Raw genomic sequence first — 15,322 nt, forward strand, 5'->3', positions numbered from 1 at the left:
TTTTTTCCCCCCGTTAAAGGGTTTTTTTTGGGGAGTTTTTCCTTATCCGCTGCGAGGGTCATAAGGACAGAGGGATGTCGTATGCTGTAAAGCCCTGTGAGGCAAATTGTGATTTGTGATATTGGGCTTTATAAATAAAATTGAAAAATTGAAAATTGATTTAAGATATTTAACAAAATCCCAAATAAAACTTAGTTTTCACACAAATCAGCTATAAAGTAACTTATTATCATATTAACTGAATTAAAGATTAAACATTATAATTCAACATCAGTAACTAGTAACAAGACAAACTACTTCCCTTCATTTTTTATATCCTGTTGAATATTTGTGTAAAAAATTTTTTTTGTTTGTGCCACATCTGGAAAAACTCCATGAAGGTGTTCTTAAGATGCTGCGTTCACAAGAATGAGCGAGAGAAGGTCACACTGATCTTGACCTCTGACCACCAAAATCTAATCAGTTCATCATGGAGTCCAAGTTGACGTTTGTGCCACATCTGGAAAAACTCCATGAAGGTGTTCTTAAGATGCTGCGTTCACAAGAATGAGTGAGACAAGGTCACACTGATCTTGACCTCTGACCACTAAAATCTAATCAGTTCATTGTTGAGTCCAAGTCGACGTTTGTGCCACATCTGGAAAAACTCTATAAAAGGTGTTCTTAAGATGCTGCGTTCACAAGAATGAGCGAGACAAGGTCACACTGATCTTGACCTCTGAACCGCCAAAATCTAATCAGTTCATTGTTGAATCCAAGTAAACTAAATTTGTTTGTGCCAAATGTGCCAAAAAAATTCCTTAAAGGGGTCCTTGAAATATTGTGTTCACAAGAATGAGATGGACAAATGGATGGATGGAATAAATCTACACGGTCTCATTGTTAAGAACGTTTATACAGCTGTTTGCTTTAACATCATTCTGATTAAATAACACACACGACACACATCTACCTGATAAGCCATGGGCGAAGGTGTCGGATGGTAGCTGGCTGGAGAGTGAGTGTTCTGGTAGCCGACCGGTGAGGGCGCCACCTGGTGGTAGCTCTGAGGACTGGGACTGGGCTGGTAGGAGCCTTGAGGGGACGGGGCCGCATAGGGAGAGTACTGCTCTGTGTTATACCTACACACACACACACACACACACACACACACACACATATATGAGATCAGTCACACACATTTATTTATTTCAGATTTTCTCAGCTTCTTTCTTCCTGTGATGAAATGAGCCTCTGAATATTTTCTGTGAGAAAACAAAAACATGTCATGCACAATGTGGACTGCAGACTTAAGGGTTGCTCCAAATATCTATCAACATATTTCTAACCACAGTCTGAATGATAAATATTTATAATAACTAAAACAGAGGCAAGAATTTAGGCATTTAATGTGCCAGAGTCTATGAAAGCCCATTTCCATCAGTGTGATAAAAAAAAAGATCCTGTAAATCACTAAAATGAGAAACGTTCTAAAAATAATAAGAAACTTTGTAATTATTTTGACTTATGTCTGTTGTGAGATAATAAGTGTCGGTTACATTCACGCATATGTAACTATTTTAAACAGGAAGCCGCGAGCCATCTACATTTCCAACCGGCATCTACAATGGAGTCTCCAGTTGAGTCCATCCTACCGATCGCGTTTGCTGTATTCATCATGCTTCGTTTGATGAACGACAGACGACAGGGGACTTCTGCTAACCAGCTAACATTATGAGGCAGCATAGTTATACTAGCTGGCGTGTTATTGTAATGTGAAAAATCCGACAATTGACCTATGGCTAAGCCCCGCCCTCAAATGCGATGAGCCAATCACAGTGCGTATAGCCATTCCCATACACTGGGACATTCTCTGCCTGGACGTCCATTGAAATGCATTACAGAAAGTCAGTTTTGTTTGGTTTTATGAGCTTTTTCTGAGATTTGAAGTTTAGAAATGGTCAAACGGTGTGCATGGGGTACATGCAACTCTGACACAAGGTATCCTGAGAGGCTGGGCGACCAGGTGTATTTTTTACACTTTAAACCACATCTCAACCGAGAAAAGTGTCTCCTTTGGATAAAGTTGTGTGGTAACGTTAGACCACAACATCAACTCAACGTGAATAAGATTAACAATGATGTCTACATCTGTTCTAAGGTAAGTCAACATTGTGTTTGAGGCAACATATTGTCACTTTGCTGGAAAGAAATATAAAGTTATCTTTAACATCTCTAGCTAACGTTAGCTAAAGTTAGCCTAACGTTAGCTCCTAGCTGCGTTGTTCATCATGTCACCTTGTTTGCTGGGAGTTCATTAGCCTATTTTGTTCTAGTTTTGTACTTTGGTGATCGTACATCATTGTTAGCTGTTGTCCAAAGGGCTCTAGTTAAGCTAACGTTAACTTCTGGAGCTTAGCTTCATTAACTTATCTGTAATGGCAGAGATAACAAAGGTTGGCAAACGTTATGCTGAATGATTCAGTGTAAATACTGTAGCACCAAACTAACGGAGAGACACTCTTGGTAAAGATGGTAAAAAGGCCGTTATCCTTTTCTCATATTCTGAGCCAAAAACCTTAACTTCAGTGGCACTTTAACTTGTTGTCTTTGATGGTGACGGCAACCAGATGCGGTTCACAAGCGTACACTGTGACCTGTAAATTTTGGCTTGTAATTTAAGCTTTTCATCGACCTTCTCAACAATAAAATGATGAATATATCCCTCCAATGCGTAGTTTAGGCCCTTTTGGTTACTTCTCAATGACATCTGATCGTTATGTCTCCAAAAATCATCAGTTGCCTCCTGTGAAATGCCGTGTACTGTGACACCTGCCATAGCGCCGGTCACTGAATGTTGATTTGTCCGAGTGAGTGGAGGGGGGCGTGGCTTAGCCATAGGTCAATTTTGCAGAACAGGACAGATGACAGACGCCAGATAGTGCGAGCTAGCTAGCTAGCTAGCTAACAAGCAATCTGACGACGGTAACGTTAGCTATGTATGAACTTTTCCCCCCCGTCTCTTGCTCGGTGGTAGCCATGGTGATGTCTACCCCTTGCTGGCAAGTCAGCATCTGAAATCCCTCGCTCCGAAGGGCTAGTTTCATACCCACTACGCCTCATTATACCCCCTACCCCTACACGCAGTAAGGAATTGGGACACCACTACCCCTCGCGGGAACGCGCAAATCTAGGGGTAGGGCCGAGGAGTACGGCTAAGGGGGGGTATTGGGACAGGCCCTAACTCGTTATTTTGAGATACTAAGTCATTACTGTGCTATACCAGGTCATTATGTTGTAAAACTAACTCATTTACTTGTGATATTAGGTCATTGTTTTGCAAGACTAACAGATTTCGCCATACTAAGTAACTATTTTGTGATTCTTATTAATTATTTTGCAATAATTGGTCATTATGAATACTAGCTTATTTTTTTTGATACTCCTTCTTAGCTGTTTTTTTCATCACTTTCATAAGAAGCTGATGTATTCTTAGACTGTTGAAATCTTTTCATTTCATGCCAAAAACAACCCAAAAGACATAAATGAACTCCAGTGAGACCAGAGCGTTCAGTCTGTGGCCCAATAAAACTTAAAAAAAACGTTGTTTTTAATCAAAACAATAATTTCTCTGTGACTGTGGTTCTATCATGTTTTCATATGTGTGTGTTGATACTCACATAGCAGGCGTGCCAGGTGTTTGAGGGTTGTACTGAGGGTTGACCTGTGGAGAGGGGACTTCTGGGTAACCCGGGGTCTGGGGATTGGGGGTTCCCCCGTAACCCTGAGGGGATGGGGACGGCTCGTCGTCGTAGCCAAAGTCGTACTCTTCTTCATTTCTGGAGAGAAGTCAAGTCAAGTCAAGTCAAAATTTATTTATATAGCACATTTAAAAACAACCTCGGTTGACCAAAGTGCTGTACAGTTCATCCAAAGAGTGAATGAATAGCAAAAACCACAAAAATTATCAATAAGGTCAACAATAGGTTTAGACAATAAAACATCAACACTAGAGTACAGGTTAAATACAAATAAAAGCTGTAAAAGACATATCTGTCTCAACTAGAGGTGAAAGCAAGCGAAAAGAGGTAGGTTTTTAAAAGAGATTTAGAGTGTTCCAAAGTTCGGGCTGCCCTTATATAGAATGGTAAAGTATTCCATAAATTTGGCGCCACAACGGAAAAGGCTCTGTCACCCTTGTTTTTAAGTTTAGTTCTGGGACAGGCCAGCAGCAGCTGGTTGCTTGATCTCAGTGCTCTGGCTGTCGTGTGAAGCTGAACAAGCTCAGATAGATAGGATGGAGCTAAGCCATTCAGGCTTTTAAAAACAAATAATAAGATTTTTAACTGAACTCTAGACTGGACAGGGAGCCAGTATTGGGGTGATATGATCACGTCTTTTCTTTCCTGTCAGCAGTCTGGCTGCTGCATTCTGGACAGCCTGCAGGCATTTCAGTGACTGCTGGTCCAATCCAGCATAAAGAGAATTACAATAATCCAGACGACAGGTAATGAAAGCGTGAATTGCCCTCTCAAAATCAAGTGGAGGGAGGTAGGGCTTTGCCTTACTAAGTAGCCTTAATTGAAAGAAGCTTGATTTGACTACTGAACTAATCTGTTTTTTAAATTTAAAGGCACAGTCAAAAATTACTCCTAGGTTCCTTGCAGCAGGGTGACAGTAGGAAGCCAATGGGCCAATGGCACTGTCATAGCCATCTAAAAGGTCAGACTGGCCAAATAAAATAATTTCAGTTTTGGATTTGTTTAGGTTCAAGAAATTTGAAGCCATCCATGTGTGAACATCATTGAGACAGTTCAGCAGAGCTTGAATGGAGGCAGAGCTGTTTGTTTGAAGAGGAAGGTAGATCTGTAAGTCATCTGCAAAGCAATGAAATGTTATATTGTACTTTCTAAATATAGCGCCCAGGGGCAGCATATAAATGAAGAAGAGAATGGGGCCCAAGATGGAACCTTGAGGCACCCCACAGTTGAGTGAGGATGCAGCAGATCTATACTGGCCCATGTGAACAGAGAAACTCCTTTCTGATAAATAGGATTCAAACCATTTGAGCGCTGTACCTTTAATACCTACACACAGGTCAGGACGTGATAAAAGAATCTTATGATCTACTGTGTTGAAAGCTGCAGTCAAGTCTAAGAGCACCAGAACAGCAGTGTTACCAGAATCAACAATTAAAAGCAGATCATTAAAGACTCTTAAAAGTGCTGTATCTGTGCTATGGCGTGCTTTAAAGCCCGACTGGAACTTTTCAGAAATGCCATTTAAGTCCAGATGCAACTGCAGTTGTTCATACACTACCTTTTCTAAGACTTTGGACAAAAAAGGGAGCTTAGAAATAGGTCTGTAGTTCGACAAGACTGAAGGGTCAAGATTATTCTTCTTGATGAGGGGCTGCACCACAGCATGTTTGAAAGCAGCGGGGACACAGCCAGACATCAAGGAAGAATTTATAAGGTCGACAATACAAGGCCCCAGCGTGATAAAAACATCCTTGAAGAAACGGGGTGGAATGCTGTCTAGGGGGCAGTAGGATGGCCGTAGCTGCTGAACTATTTTAGTTAAAGAAGGAAGAGACACTTGCTCAAAGCCTAAAAAATAACTGGGGCTACGGAGGAAGCAACAGGGTCAGAGGCCAGAGGAGAGGGAATGGACTTGATGGCAGAAATCTTGTCATTCAAAAATTTTTCACATAGTGCAGGAGAAGATACAATGGAGGTAGAATTACAGGTATTTAAAAGCAAATTAAGAGTATTAAAAAGAAACTGAGATTTATGGCTGTTATTTGACACAAGGTTTGAGAAGAAATTAGTTTTTGCAGCTTTAACAGCTCTCTGATATTCAGATAAACTATTTCTTAAAATATCTAGAGAGATTTGAAGACGATCTCTCTTCCACTTTCTCTCAGCGCGTCTACATGCACGTCTGAGAGTGCGGTGGTGTCATTCAGCCATGGTTCAGTCAGTGGTTTAGCGCGTTTCATCCTAAAAGGCGCCACCAAGTCCATTAAGTCAGTACATGTAGAATTTAAAAGAGCTGTAAACTTTTCGGTACTAAGATTACAGCGCCCTTCGCTGGCGAGGAGCCCAGAGACATTAAAAGCTTCGGAAAACTGAGACGCTGTCAAAGAGTTAATAATGCGCGCATGGCGCGCAGGAGCGCACGGTTTAACATGGGAAGAAGGCACAGTAACAGTAAATAAAACAGTGAAGTGATCAGAGATATGAGTATTACAAATCTCAGTAATGCTTAAGTTTAAACCAAGTGACAGCACAAGGTCCAGTGTGTGTCCTTTTTCATGCGTTGGCCCAACCACTGACTGGGTGAGATTAAACGAGTCAATAAGATTCATGAATTCCCTGGCCAGAGGTTTTGATTCACAGCAGACATGTATGTTAAAATCACCAACAATTAAAACCCGATCATATCTCAATATTGTTTCTGCCAGAAAATCACCAAAGTCTTGTATGAAATCCTTATTGAGGTGAGGTGGGCGAAAGACCAGCGCACACAGAATTGGAGATGTTAAGTTTAACACAAATGTCACAACATTTAAAAAAATATGAGCTAAAGAACAACAGAGGTAACACTTTAAAGTAACACACAGAAACACACACAACTCTGTGTGCATGTGTGTGTTACCTGGAAGGTGTGTTGGGGTTGCTGGGGTCCCAGGCTCCGCTCTGACCGGGCGTCCTGCTCCCATCATGCAGTGGGGTCTGAGAGCCGTAGTGAGGTGTACGACTTCCTGTTAGAGGTCAAAAGATCAACTGATGAGACATGAGAAACAGTCGCTTCTTTTATACCAGTGCAATGATTACATTTATTCCAATTTACTTAAAGAAATAATTACATTTATTTTAGTGAAATATTTACATTTATTCTTGTGCAATAACTACAATAATTTTAGTGGAATAACAACATTTATTTCAGTGCACTAAAATTAATTTAATTATTCAAGAACAATAATTAAATTAATTTTAGTGCACTGAAATAAATGTTGTTATTCCACTAAAATTATTGTCCAAAATTATTGTATCCAACAATTACATTTATTCTAATGCAGCAATTATATTTATTTTAGCGTAATTATTACATTTGTTTCGGTAAAATATTTACATTAATTTTTGTGCAATATTTACATTTACTCTTGTGCAATAAATCAATCTATTCAAGTACAATAATTACATTTATTCTGATGCAACAATTACACTATACAACTGCAAAAATTACATTTATTTTTGTGCAATATTTATATTTATTCTCATGCAACAATTACATTCATTACAGGGCAATAATTGCATTTATTCTATTGCATTTATTACATTTATTGTAGTGCAAGTCCTGCAGTCCTGTGTCTTTTTATTGCACTGATCAGGAGTAATGCTTGTAATTTTGTTGTATTCTGCTGCAAAGGGCAATCGAGGCTTTCTATTCTATTTGTATTCCATTGTTTAACGACTTGTTGGCAGACAACTATTTAAAAATAAATGATGTGAACAAAACTGAAATCATAGTTTCTGGTGATGAATCGCAGACCTTCAAACTCCTGAAAAACAAAAGCTGCAATAAAACCACATCTTTCAAATAAAACAGAATTCAGATGTTTTGCATTTTTCTCAGGAAAATAAGCTGATTGATGCTTTGCCATCATCGTGACCAGAGAGATTCTATTAACTGCGCTTCCACAGAAATCAGTAAACAGATGTCACACTTTCACTAAAAAATGCGGCTGCTGCAGTCTTAAAGTGCAACTCGCTCCCAGTTTACAAGGCTCTGAATATGTGACACTGAGCCAACTGTTGCTCCCTCAGCATGCTGCAGGATCACATATACCAACAGTTAAAGACAAAGACATGAACAGGTTTCGCTTGCCTTGTGAAGATTGATTATCTTCTGTTTGATTGTATTTTAAATAGTTTGTTTTCCACTTTTTCATTAAAGCTGCATCTTCTGAATTAAATATACTTACAAACACACACACATGCACAGAGTGAGTCAGAGTTTTCAAATTAATTTCTTTCTCTGTCTGACTCACACGATGTTTGAAGTTCTTCCCAAATCAAACCCAGAAAAGTCTTTTTATGTTATTAAAGCTTTTAAATCTATTTTATTACATATTCATCATTTTTATTGTCTAGCTTGCATCGGTTTCAAATTGTTAAACCGTATCTGTCCTTTACAGCCTCGTTTCCACCGTGCAGTCTGCTTCATTTTGGTTTAGTTCAGTTCAGTCGCATTTTTTCAGTTTCCACAGTAAAAGTTGTGGATGGTCCCAACAGAAGCGTTCCTTAGCGTCCCCATGTTTGGTCCCCCCTCTGTTGGGGTACCTAGCACACAGATCTGGTACTAAAAGGTGGAGCTGTGAACACTGCAGTCTGATTGGTCAGTAGAAGATGGTCACTCTGGTTTTATGTAACCTCTGTTCATACATTAGTAAACTACAACTATAAAATGAAAGAGAAAAAAATAACTTCATTCACTGGGCCGACTGCCGGCAACTTTTAAGGTGGAACGTTAACTTGTAATGTTACTCAATGCATGAGTTGATGACGTGAATCCATCAGCACACCTTAAATTTCACTGTGACAACTTTGACCATCACTTTAGTTTTTATATGACACACACTTTTAGTAATGACTTTAAAAATATAGATTAATTTGGAGCGGATTATGTGAAGGTCATATATTCTAATCCTCACTTCCTGTGGGCTACAGCAACACTAAACCCCTGAGCTTGCCTGAGAAGGACTAAATGCACAAAGCTGCTATTTTTAAATATCCCATGGAGAGAGACTCTCACTGCAGCCTGTTCTATTTTGTTCTGAAAATGTGGGCGTGCAGCCTCGTTCTGTGGACGATAAACCAGGTGCAGACTTCCATCTGTGTCACCGCTGATGAGGAAATACAGTGAGTGCTGGACGGAGCAGTGAGTGACAACAACCCCGCCCACATTTAAGAGCACTGTATGAACTAAGTACCATGTCTGAAGGCTTACTGTTGGTTCCAAAGGGACTGGACTGAAACGGGGCTTTAGTTATTGTCATGGTCGACAGCAGGGCTTTTCAACTATTCTGTTCAGGGGGCCACATTTTCACAGAGCTAAGGGCCCAGGGCCCGACATTTCCCTCAGCTGTTACACCAACTGTTTGTTCACTTCATTGCAATTAACATTTTACTATTTATATTTTTATAACCTCTACTAACCGCCTCTCTCACCCTCTCCTCGTGTAGACAGCCTTCAGTTCAGTCAAAGATTCACTCGATTCTTGTCACATGACTGTTGGTCTGAGCCGAGTCAATCATGGTTTCTCTGTTTATGTTCTTCTATAGAGTGTGGTTAGTGCACACCGTTTATTTTAGGCAAATTTTTTAATGAGACATGTTTCTTCAAGCTTAGTTATTTTTCCTGATGAAAGCACTTATCACACATGATGCATTTAAGTACTGTTGGAATTTTTTTAAATCTAACAATTTCTCTTGTTACAGATTCTGGTTATGATGAATGCTGTAATTTTGAGGATTTTTTTTTAAAGACAACGTGTCTATCAGAGGCAATTTGGCCAAGTGCACAAGTGCATTCTGCTGATTTGAAGGTTTTATTGGGGTAAAATGAATATAGCAATGATTTTTTTCCTTCTCCAGGTTTAAATTTATTAATTTGTGGCAGAACTTATTGACCGGCCGGAGTCACCAAATGAATAAAGTTTGACTGATGGATTTAAGAAAAAATAAATAAATAAATACATAAATTTGCATGAGATTGCCAGAATATGACAAAAAGCAGTCTGCGAACACTGACAGAGTCTTACCCTCGTGTATCGGTGTCTGAGAGCCGTACATCGGCGTTCTTGAGCCGGTGCCATACATGGGAGTTTGGGAGCCGTACATGGGAGTACGTCCGTGGGTGGAGGTCATTCCACTGGGTCTCTTTGCTCCCCTGGAGGGACGAAGGATAAACGTCAGGTCAGAAACTCTGGATCATGTAGAGCTGATAATATCATTACAAAACGATTCCAACGAAACGCAGTCTTAATAAATCACTGCTTAGCTCTTAAAGAGATACAAATATAAGAAGTGCTGCTCCTCAGTTTGAGTGTCCTGACGTTTGGTCTTTCTGACACTGACAACAGCATCTTTACAACAATAAAAGACAATAAGAGTGAAACAGATTTAGAGTACATACATGGGAGTTAAGCGCTGTCTGTCTACAGAGATGGTCTGGCATGTGGAGTGCAGCTCGACTCTGGCTGTAGACTCTGTGGCGTCCTTCACCATACCAATGTAACCTGGGAAATGAAGGCAAACTCATCAGCATCTTCATTTTTAAGACACAAGGAGACAAAGAGTCCACAGACAAGACAGAACATCGTCACATTCATTAACCTGACAGTCACAGTCTCACCTTTGTAAGGACCCTGGGAGATGCGAACTGTCTGACCAATCAGCTCGTTGTCTCTTCGTCCTCTGCCCCGCCCCATTCCTCCTCCACCTCCTCCTCCTCTCTGTGGAGAACCTGCAGGAGAATAACAACACTGTTTATACAAAGACAATCGCAAATTCACAAAGAATGGGTTGTGTCCGCTGACGGCATCATGAATTCTGCACTTGCGTCCACCATCTGCCCCGTCGGAGGATCCAGGTCACAGGAGATTGTTCTAAGTTCTCAGTTGTGCAACTGAGGGCAATTTGCCCTTCTTGTGTCTGATTGCTATTGTACTTGTGGCAAAATATAAATGTTGCCTTTGTGACAAGAACACAGAGGGCAGAACAATGGCAAAGAGAACCAGAATTACTGTCCTCCAGTTGAACATCTCTGCACAACAGTCATGTAGCAGTTACAGTCATGCCACTGTCCTAGTTCCAGCCTCACTGCCTCCGGAATCAAATGCATTTTCCCCCCACTCCCTCTCTGCTTGTACAGATCAGCTCCTGTAGCAGCTCGACTCCTTTCCTCACCATGGATGTATAAAGAGAGCTCTGTTCCTGCTGCTGTGTCTCACGTGTGACAAAGAACGGATGAGGAGAGCTAAATGACTCAAATCCCGTCATTATATAGAGGATGGCAAAACATATTTCCTGGTGAGTCACAGCTCTGGAGATTGGCTCTTCAGGTGAGAAATCAAATTTAATGAGAAGCTGCCGACACATGATTTTGAGCTAATGCTGAGGTGGAGGAAGTGCAGGTCTTTCAGTGAAAGTAGTAATAACAGTGCATGGTTGTCTGTTGACGAGCTGCAGCGTGACGTGTCCAGTAAACACATTTGGCTTTATGGCCAAAAACACAATTTGTGAGGTCACATTTACCTTGACCTTTGACCTTCAATATGTTAATTGCTGAGTCCAAGTGGATGTTTGTGCCAGATGTGAAGAAGGCGTTTGGGAGGTACCACGCTCCTGAGAATGCGACGGACAACCTGAAAACATGATGCCTGCGGCTACGGTATTGTCGGTGCTGAGGCATAAAAATTCCCTAAACTGTCATAAAATGTCAGACACTGTTTCAGCACATTCAACTGATGCCGCCCACAGATATATAATATTTGTCTTTATTGCACTAGCTGACTGTGGCAAAGACGGTAGCACCCTTTATATCTTCTTCACAGAGACATTAAATGTAACTGATGAGTTGATTTGCAGACTATCTGGCAGACACATTTTCTTTTTCAATAATTTGCTTTCGTATTGGACATAAACATGAAATGAAAACTTTAATATCTGACTGTTGGTCAAACTAAATAACAAAATACAAAATAAAACTTTGAGGTACAGTCATTAAACATGCATTAATAAAAATAATAATACTAATGATAGTCATTTTGTTTGTTGATCTATCTAACATCACAGAAAAGAATCTTTCCAAAGAAGTCCTTTCCCATTTCCTTTGTTTTCTATGGAGTGTTTCGTGTCTCTAAAACACTCCAAAATATCTGTCTGCCATCTGGCAAAATGGAAACTCCAAAAGGGATATCTGGCGACGTCCTCTCTCCTGATTTACCAAGGGAGGTTTGGCTGAGTCGGTATTGATCCTGCTGAAGAATCCTTTAACAAAAACATGCTCAATGGACAAGTCAACATGTCCAGGAACCGCTGGTGTTAGTATGTATTTTTACATCTTCACTGACCAGTAGATACTTGGTCAAGACCTCCTGAGGATTATGTTCTGCCAGGACAGCTGTCATGGCGTCAGAAGTACTAGATGGACGAGGTAGACTAATTTTAGTTGGCCCAAAGCCAAGTTCAATTTGGCAAAGCACCACTTCGGTAACAGCACACATGCTACCATCCTAGTATATAAGCTGCGTCTCTCTCTGTTCACATCATCACATAGCTTCTGCATGTAGCCATTGTTGATCCGAGCTCGTAATAAACGTGCATTAAGAAAGAACTCTGTGATCGGCCTCATCCTTGAACTTTCCAGATCATCGCAGAAACACCTACTCTGGGCTGGTATGTGTATAAAGAACATTCAGCGGGAGGCAGCGGGCCACAATAGGGCCACAACTAACATTTCGGTTCGGTTACTGCTCATCACACTCATAGATACTCTTAACCGATGCATCGCTGCTCCGTACAATGCCAGGAAAGGTTTCTACCAAACCTCTTTCGTCACATCGCCTCCATCAACCAGGAGCTCGCAGAGTGTTTTGGATGTTGGACACAGCAGCAGAACAAATGACCCTTTTGTCAAAATACACATCAGCATGAGGGGGTGTTTGTTACTCACTTCCTCCTCCGTGGTGCATGGGACTGCTGATGCGAGGGCTCATTGGAGCGAATCCTCCCACAGTGAAGTTTGTTACGTCTCTAGGCTGCGAGAGGCAAACAGATGAACAGAAAGAAGGTTTGACACGCTTCATTAAGTTTTCAAAATATAAGGTGAAACACAACATAGATGGTTCAGTCTACACTGACTGTGGGCACAAAAACATTAAGAGTTTAAGTGGTAAAAATCCACAGTCAGTGTATGGAGCACTTACAACTTAATGGCTTCATGATTATTTCTTTTCTGTTCAAACACATCTTAAAATGATTTAATCGTCACGTGACTGCTGCCAAAGACACTAAAAACAGCAAACTCTAAACTGTCATCATGAATCCATGTGAAGGGAAACCTGGCAGCCAATAGGAGCACACGGGAACACACACTGACCTTGGATCCACCAGCCAACACCAGGTGTCTAGTCTTACAGACGAACATGCCTCCGTTCTCCACCAACTTCTTACAGTGCAGGAAGGCGAAGCCTCGAAAGAGGTGGCGAATCTCCCCTTCACGACCCTGTGGAGAAACACACACACACACACTGCTGGTAAAATACTTGAGCACACGGATACACTTGCTTTTAAATACAAGTTGCTGCAAACACGATGGCCACCCTGCTTATTCTGCAGGTTCTTCAACACTGTGTCCACAAGGTGCAAATAAGCATCATGAAATACGGAGGCAGATTATCAGGAGTAACGTCTGAACCAATCACAGCAACACTGCTGAAGTTTTTTGAACAAAGTCGATTGCACTGCTGGATGAACAATAATGATTCAATAACCCAATGCTACCCCACTGAGGTTGGCTGCCGAGGATTTGCCGGCCAGTCACTCTACAGAGCCCTCAAGTTGCTGGGGATCAGAGGACTGCACAGAAAGAGAGCCATCAGGAACATCACTGATGCTGCTGAGAGATCAAGATGGCTATGGATCAGAAGGGCTGATCCGTGAACCACACTAGCTACCTAGACACAGGCCGAGGTCTGATCAACACCCGATGACCCCAGGTTACTTCACTGATGATGTGTCTAGGTTGCATCTGAAGGTGTGTGTAAAATCAGCACAAAATATTCCCATTTTTGTCCCTATTCCGAAAAAGACAATAATCTTACCAAGCTGCGGCTGATGAAGCTGAATCTTCCACTAACATTCCTGATACTGATTCCTCACATGCAGCTGTGAATACGCCGATTAACGTGCCCCAACATGTCATTCAGCACATCGAAATATGATTTAAGGAACAGTTGGAGCCGCTTGTGCCATTTTGCTTTGAGTTTTCCATCAGAGTTGGACTTGTTGGACCGTGTGAACACAGCCTCCCTCTTTCCTGTCTCCAACCACCTCCTTGAAAATATTTGTGCATATCCAAAAACCTGTTGATATCCAAGTCTTTAATAATGTTTAAAAGTAAGAGTGTTTCTCCTTCTGCAAACAAATATGGGCTATTCTTTTGGGCATGCATCTCTACTCCCGCCTTCAAACTGTTGGCAGGTTGGTTTGTGTACATCGTATCCATGACAACGCACAGAGCTGACTGTAAACAGACAAGAGTCAGAGTGCGGCAAACTGCAGTAGAAACCCTGGCTGAGATGTATATTCTGAATATGTTGTGTACATGTCCAAACAACAGTATTAAACCCTGGAAAATATCCACATATGCCACACATCTTAATCAGAAAATACTACATTCAGAATAATTTGGAATATCCAGTGCTGTTTCCATATCCCGCATCAAAGTCCGTTGTTAACCACTCATCGGTTAACTGCTCAGAATATTTCGGATCGCTTACACGTGTCGCTCTACAGGTTCATTTTACTGATCTTGAGTTTACTGCACTGTGGCACAAACCAGGTTGCAAAGTTGTCTTTCCTAGGATAGCAAACACATGAGCTGCCCTACTCTCCCTCTCACTGGCTACTCAATCATTGCCTTTGTTGGTTGGATTGATGAAATTTAGGCAAGAGGAGTGGGATTGGTTGGGGCAGGCGTCAGCAACCTTACCTTTACTGCGAAAGAGCCGCACATGGCTCTGGAGTCACAGGTTGCCTACCCCTGGGTGAGGCTAAGAATGTGAGGGTAAGCCATTCAGAGGCAGAGGAGGACAGGTCAGGCCTTCTCGTTTTGGCGATTACCACTAGTAACGCCATTCTGACCCAGCAGCGTTGCTGTGGAAACACTGTGCCCACCCTCTGGTCACCCCAGTGAGTAAGTGGCTCAACTTTGAGCTGCAAAACCTCCTTTAGCACTGTTAACTACTGCTAGCTCTGTGGTGCTAACACAGTTAACAGAGCTAAGGGGATTCTGCGGCTCAAAATGAAGCCGCATACTTGCTGGGGTTACCTTAAAGGGAAATTTCAGTTTATTTCAACCTGTCTCCTATCGTCCTAAATTTGTTTCAAGTGACTAGTGACGAAAAATAATAGTTAGCATGTTAGCTGTTAGCCTAGATACAGCCGGGGCGCATAGTAGCGTCAGACCTGTTAAAACGTAAGTGAACAGGCAACCTTCAAGTGCAAAGTTAGTCCACTAAACAAGCTTTTTTTCCACAAAGACCGCCTCA

General features: G+C 41.4%; 1 protein-coding gene across 2 annotated transcripts in view; it reads right to left on the bottom strand.

The window, feature by feature from the left end:
- The window catches only part of supt5h (SPT5 homolog, DSIF elongation factor subunit), a 53,004-nt gene that overhangs the window by 11,888 nt on the left and 25,794 nt on the right, over positions 1-15,322 (bottom strand). For both annotated transcript variants that reach the window (XM_050065294.1, XM_050065286.1), the window contains 8 exons: positions 13,150-13,275; positions 12,724-12,808; positions 10,402-10,512; positions 10,183-10,285; positions 9,809-9,936; positions 6,640-6,745; positions 3,660-3,818; positions 953-1,121 (listed from right to left, as the gene is read on the bottom strand). In XM_050065294.1, coding sequence (XP_049921251.1) covers positions 953-1,121; positions 3,660-3,818; positions 6,640-6,745; positions 9,809-9,936; positions 10,183-10,285; positions 10,402-10,512; positions 12,724-12,808; positions 13,150-13,275 — 987 coding nt within the window. The remainder of the gene's footprint in view (positions 1-952; positions 1,122-3,659; positions 3,819-6,639; positions 6,746-9,808; positions 9,937-10,182; positions 10,286-10,401; positions 10,513-12,723; positions 12,809-13,149; positions 13,276-15,322) is intronic.

The sequence above is a fragment of the Epinephelus moara genome, chromosome 2, assembly GCF_006386435.1.
Source record: "Epinephelus moara isolate mb chromosome 2, YSFRI_EMoa_1.0, whole genome shotgun sequence".
Taxonomy (NCBI): domain Eukaryota; kingdom Metazoa; phylum Chordata; class Actinopteri; order Perciformes; family Serranidae; genus Epinephelus; species Epinephelus moara.